Source organism: Octodon degus, unplaced genomic scaffold (genome assembly GCF_000260255.1).
Source record: "Octodon degus isolate 3935 unplaced genomic scaffold, OctDeg1.0 scaffold00056, whole genome shotgun sequence".
In the NCBI taxonomy this organism is placed as follows: Eukaryota; Metazoa; Chordata; class Mammalia; order Rodentia; family Octodontidae; genus Octodon; species Octodon degus.
This window is the reverse complement of record NW_004524632.1, coordinates 4,884,710-4,891,047: the sequence shown is the minus strand read 5'-3', so window position 1 is coordinate 4,891,047 and position 6,338 is coordinate 4,884,710. Positions and strand designations below refer to the sequence as shown.

Below are 6,338 nucleotides of genomic sequence, written 5' to 3'. Positions count from 1 at the left end.
GTGTTTATCAAAGACTTGTTTTTTTTTTTAATTTATTTATTTGTGTGTGTGTGTGTGTGTGTGTGTGTATGTGTGTGGCCAGCTCAGCCCACCAGGGGCCGGGGCTGGCTGGCATGTGGTACTGGGGGATTGAACCGCGGTCCCTGTGCTTTGCTAAGCTTGTTCTAAGTAGGTGCTTTAGACCACTGAGCCATCTCACCAGCCCCAAAGACTTCTAAATATGACAAATTTTTCATACTAAAATTTTCAGACTGTTGTATGTCATAGTTATTGCAAATTTCACCATTTTCTGCACATAATTTCAAATTTTAGCTCGTTATGTCTGTGAGTCTTTTACTTCACATTTAGTGTGTTCTTAACAGTAAAATGTTTTTTATCTGAAAGACAAACGCAGTGGTCCCTGGACTTAGGAACGCAGTTCATTCTCAAGGGCTGTAACTGAGGTTGTCAGCTGCAGGCCCAGAGTTCTCTGCGCAGCCTTCAAAGTGTTTCACACGCACACAGCCAGACCTCAGTATCCTCAGACATTGGCGTGGGGTTTCTCAGTTAACCCCCATGCAGGAAAGGATGTTGCATGCTGCTTCCAAACTGTGTAAGGTTTGTATCTGTATCTGAGACCTTCTGGAAGCACAGGCAGCTGGTACTTGGGCCATAGCTCAAGACTTCAGTTGTGAGTTAAAACTCAAATTCTGGTCATAACCCAAATTCTCCGTATAGCAGGCCAGTTATAACTCAAGGGTCCACTGTGCTTACCTTTGTTTTTCTCTGAAAACACTTTAAGTTTTGTGCTTTATTTAATTTTTCGAGTTACCTGTGTTTATTTTGAAGAAGGGTACAAATGTCCACGTCTAGATGAATCATGATGAGTTTTCTGAAACGTTTGCTTTCTACTGGGTAAACTCCACTGTGGAAGAATGGAGAATACATTGCATTTGCGATGTTTCATCTTACCAGTCTTGACCTATGTTGGTGCAGTAATGCTTTGTCAAAATACTAAAAGCAGTACCAAGTTATAAGTCCAAAAATCATGCAGTGTATGTTGTTTTGTGTTCCATAGGGTTGACATGAAGAACAACCGGTTTCGGAAAGATATGATGAAAAACGCCAGCGAGAGTAAACTTTCAAAAGAGAGGCTTCAGCAGAGACTTAAAGAAGAGTAAGTGTCCTTGTTCATGTGAGTTGCTGGGAGATGCAGTCCTGGCTGTGGGTTTGGTTTTGCTCCATCTGGCTATGGCAGCTCCTTGGTCTCATTCCTGACTTGTGACAGCAGGAGCATTGGCATGGGACACAGTGACTACACGGCAATTCTTGGGGCCCAGCAAATGTGAGGAAAATTTGAACACACAAAAAAAAACCCTGAAAATGTTACCGCCTGAGTATAATTAATAATACTGATTATATATAATATGTTGTCTCTTTTTATGCAATTTTATAATACATTTTTAGAAATTTATATATTTGGGTTCAGGTTTTTTTAAAAATCATTTTGCTATGTTTTGTTTCTGTATTTGAGTTATGTGTATTTTCCATACTATTTGAAATAAGGTAGGGGGAATGACATAGTGCCCCTGAATCTCTCACTGCATTACCTAAGATTACTGAGGTTTCCTTTCATACTCATGGTATCATTTTCTTTCTTTCTTTCTTTTTTTTTTTGGATGGTATAATTATTTCTGTTTATTTAGTTTTTCTCTCAGCAAACCTACCCTAGAATCTCTCAATTACGTCAACATAGGATCACATATACTTCAGTTCCAAAAAAGAGCAAGGTAGAAAATGGGACAGTTTAGGAAAGTGAAGCCTGTATTTCTAGACAGTGGTATGCTTTAAACTTAGTTCCACAAACATAAATGGTCAAGAGTTAACACTTTCAAATCTAGCACATAGTTGGATCTGAGAAGGTAATGGTATCATTTTCTGAGTAAATTAATAACTAAGGGCCAGTAGTTTCTTTCAGTAGTTTGAATAAGATTTGGATGTGATACCTCTTAAATCTCTTTTAATCCAGGATACTCATCTAGCTTTTGTTTCACTATGTTTTGAAGTGTTCATACCTATCGTCTTAAAGAATGTTTGTAATGCTAAGGTTTTCTGACTTTTTAAGATGGAATTCACGTAAACTTACGAATTTTATGTATTGATTTATTTTGGTTTTTTGAGTGAGGGTCTTACTGTGTACTTGAGCCAGACCTTGAACTAACTGTGTATCCCTGGATGGCCTTGAACTGCACATTTAGGGTGCTGCCTCTGCCTCAGCCCGCTGAGTGCTGGGCTCCCCGGTGTGCATGCTGCCGTGCCCAGGCCATTTTAATCACCCCAAAAGAAGATCCTGTATGCATTAGTCATTCGCTTCTGAGTTTCTCTATTTCCAGTCTGATTAGTTTTGCATTGTGGTGCTCCTTTGTCTTCTGTTGTATTTTTTCTTTCCTTTTTTGAGACAAAGTCTTGCTGTATAGTTCAGGCTGGCCTCAAACTTGTGGCCATCTTCCTGCCTCAACCTCCCGAATGCTAAACCATTTCTCGCCATCTGTATTTCTTGTGGACTGAAAAGATTAAACATTTATGTCTAGAACCTGCTACGATGATGCGTACTGTGCCACATCTTAGAAGGCACAGTGTAGAATTCTTAGCTACTCTTGTGAGCCACTGAGCGTTGAGAACCACCTGGTAGCTGTTTCGAAAGTCTTACCTTTTACGATTAATAAATGAACTGAATGAAGTTCTTTTTTATTTATTTATTCATTCATTTTTCCATTTATGTATTTGGTTCAGGGGCTTACTACACAGGTTGGACTCGTAGTGAGTGATTCTCCTGTTGTCAGCCTCCCTAGCGCTGGGATGACAGGTGTGCACCACTACGCTCAGACTTGGTCACCGGCTCAGCACGTCCTGGGGGCAGGGCTGGCGGGGGGTGTACAGGACAGGGGATCAAACTCTGATGATCCCTGCTGAATGAAGTTGTTGAGCAGTGCATGAACAGCCTTCCCCTAAGAAGTTTTTAGGCTTGCAAAATGGTGTTACTTTTCTGTTTTGGTTGTTGAAATCCCCATGTATAGATGATCTACAGGAGCCTAAAAGTTTACTAATCAGAGTCTCAGTGTTTGAGGAGGAATTAGAAATACAGGGTCATAAGTGTTGGGGCGGGGGTTCATTGGGGCCTACTGGGAGTGGAAGTCAACAGTTAGGGCTTTGGGCAGTGCTTGGCCAGAAGTTCCAAGCTGTGCAGGTTGCCTGTGGCACGAAGTCTGCGCAGTTACCGAATGGCCCTGGGTGTCTGGGTTTGTGAGCTGGTTTGCATAGTTGGAGCTTCCGTGGTTCCTCCTGCATGTCATGCTTTGTTTGGTTTGTTTTCCAAGTCACAGCATACTTTATTCACAAGTCATGGTTTTTATTCCCATTCTACATTTGATAGTGGCTGTTCTGTAGCAGTTTTTTTCCCTCTTGGAGTTTACCAACGTTGCTTCAGATTCTTGGGTTTCCCTTATTCAGCGTGTTAAAATAGAGCTGTAGGTCTTCGCTCAGGTGTGCCTTGTAGCTGGCTCCTGCGTTTGTGTTTCCTGTCTTTCTGGTTCAAGGTGTCCGTTCCTTTGCCTGTGTCAGCCTGTTTTTCCAGGAACCCTAGCTCCTTTTTTTTTCCCCTAGCTCCTTTTAATAGGAATACCTTAATATTTGGTGGGGTTATTGATACAGAAATTCTTCCACTTTTGGTCTCTTTGAAAGTTGAGTAGACTCAGGAAATATATGCCTGTTTGAAAAGAATGATTTTTATGTTTATACTTTCAAACTTAAAAAAAAATTAATTTAAAAAATGTTTTAAAGTGGTTTTTTTTTTTTCCTTTACTTTAGCAGTTTTTAATTAAAAGTTGCACAGAGGAGGACTTACTCCTGCATCTCCTCAATCGTTTCTTCCTTGTATTTGCCCTTTTTGTTTCCTACTTGGCGACATGTGGCTTTCCAGGGTGCATGCCCACGTGGATAGCTGTGCCGTTTGCCTTTCCCCACTGCCCCGTTCAGTGTAGATGACATACTTCTTCCTGTAAACCTGGACTACTTTGCCGAGCTGCTGGCCTTTACGGTGTCCTCGCGCAGCCTGAGCTTCATCATCCTTTCAGATGGGCGTAGAGTGAACGTTGTATTTCTGTCTCAGCTCTTTGGAAAGAGAAAACATAATTTTCCTGTGAATGTGGGAAGGCTCATTGAAACGCCTTTTACAGTTTTTGCTTCGGTCCGAAGGCATAAAAGGATTAACTTGATTTTGGCAGGCAGGCGCTTGTGCTGCTGTGCTATGTTTCCAGCCCCCGGAAAGCCTTTCAGTGGGCTAAAATGGCCCGCTGCAACTCGCTGAAGTGTTTGTTTTTCTACATTTGTAGAGATTCATGTTATTGTCATCCCTTTTTTTTTTTTTTTTTTTTTTTACTTTAAATATTTTTTTTACCTTAATGGTTTTCAGTTTGTTTCTGAAGTGAGTTGCGGGGCTTATAGTCTCACATAACAACTCTGATCTTCCATGTATGATTTTTTTTTTTTTTTTTTTTTTTTTTTTTTTTTTTTGGTATGGGCACTTGAACTCAGCCTCATGCATCATACATTTTAACAGAAAGTAGGTTTATTGACATGAAATCCACCTTTTAAGAGTCATTGCGGTAATGTTACATACATATAGTCAGCAACGCCATAATCAAGATAGGGCAGTCAGTTGCCATTACTACTACTTTTAAAAATGTGTAGTATATTACTTTTGCTTGTGTTTTTTGTGTTGTTTATTTTGTCTTTATGAGGCAGAGTTTTGATATGCGATTCAGGCTGGCCTTGAACTCACTTTGTAGCTCAGGCTGGCCTTGAGCTTGCAGCAGTCCTCCTGCCTCAGCCTCCCAAGTGCTGGTTTTGTAGGCATGTGCCACCATACCCAGCCATCGTATCCCTTTTGTAGTCTGCTCTCTCTGCTCTGTTTTTACCCCTTTTAGCCTCTGACAAGCACTGATCTGTTTCCTGCAGTTGTAGATTTGCCTTTTACAGAATGTTATACAAACGAAATCATACAATGTGTAGTCTCTATCTGTGACACCCATTTGGTGACTATTATTTCAGTTGTATTTTTCAGCTTTAGAAGATCTTTTCAACTTAAAACATTTTTGTTTTAATTTCCCATTTATTATGTCCGTACTACCTTCAAGAACTTAGATCTATTTGTTAGCTTTTTTAAAGTTTCTGTGTGCCAATCTGTCATGTTTGTGATTTTTCTTTTTGCTGGTTTTTCTTCTGTTACAAGTTCATGTTTTTCTGCTTCTATGCATGTCTAGGTATTTGATCAAATTCTGGGGAATGTTCCTTTTTTGTCTCTTGGCAGTCAGTTGACTTGAATATGTTTGGTCCCTTAAAGACGTGTTCTCGGCAGGTCTGTAGTACAGTCTTTTAGGCTGACTTAGGTCCACTGCTAAGGTTGGCCATGCTGAAGTCTCGGCTGCTTGCCCTGAGTGCCTGGGCTTTGGTGTTGTGTGTCTGCCAGCTCCTTTGGTAGTTCTTTGCCCAACCTCATGGAGTCACATCCCAGCAACGTGTAGCTAAACGCTCAGCAGAATTGTCATCGGATTCTGTACTGGTTTCTGGAGCTCTTTCTCTCCCTCCTCTACAGTATATCCTTTTCCAAGCCTGTTCTTTTTCTTGGTTGTCAGGGCCTTTTTATAAATGCTGCCAGGGAAAGTGCTTGGTGGCGCTAGGGTACATCATGTCCATGTCCCTTTCCTCGGGAATCAGTCCTTTGCTCCCTGTTGTTTGATTTCTGAAAATAGTTGTTTCATACATTTTGTCCAGTTTTCTGGTTATGTATGGCCAGTGGACTTAGTTTGGTAGGCTAGTTGGCACTTCTGCATTAAAAATTTAAGGGGCTGGGGAGATGGCTGAGCGGCGTAAGCTATCTGGCAAGCACAAGGACCTGGGTTTGATCCCTGATGCTGCATACCATACTGGCCCTGGAACCCTGGTGTGCTGTGTAGACCACTGAAACTGGGCGTGGTGGCATTGGTCTGTAATCCCAGTACTGGGGAGGCTGATACAGGAAGATCATTATGAGTCCTCGATGTGTAGGGAGACCCTGTGCCAAATAAATTAACAAATAAATAGATTCAAAACAATTTAAAATGGCTCCTTGCCCTCCTCAGCTGCCAGTCCTTTGGAACACATCTATCATCTGTCCTACCTCCTCCACCCTTCATGGTACTGGGTTATGAAATAGGCCTTGTGTGCTTGCTAGGCAAGTGCTTACTCACTGAGCTAAATCCTAGTCCTCTTTGTTTTGAGACAGGGTCTTCCTGAGTTGTTCAGTCTGGGTTTTTTTTTTT

General features: G+C 41.3%; 2 protein-coding genes across 9 annotated transcripts in view; one reads left to right on the top strand and one right to left on the bottom strand.

Moving 5' to 3' along the window:
- Window positions 1-6,338, bottom strand: part of Mbtd1 (mbt domain containing 1) — an 88,829-nt gene that overhangs the window by 80,669 nt on the left and 1,822 nt on the right. The gene's annotated exons all lie outside the window — the stretch shown is intronic.
- The window catches only part of Utp18 (UTP18, small subunit processome component), a 54,965-nt gene continuing 49,688 nt past the window's right edge, over window positions 1,062-6,338 (top strand). The window contains exon 1 of the mRNA XM_012515293.2: window positions 1,062-1,156. Coding sequence (XP_012370747.2) covers window positions 1,065-1,156 — 92 coding nt within the window. The 5' untranslated portion in view covers window positions 1,062-1,064. The remainder of the gene's footprint in view (window positions 1,157-6,338) is intronic.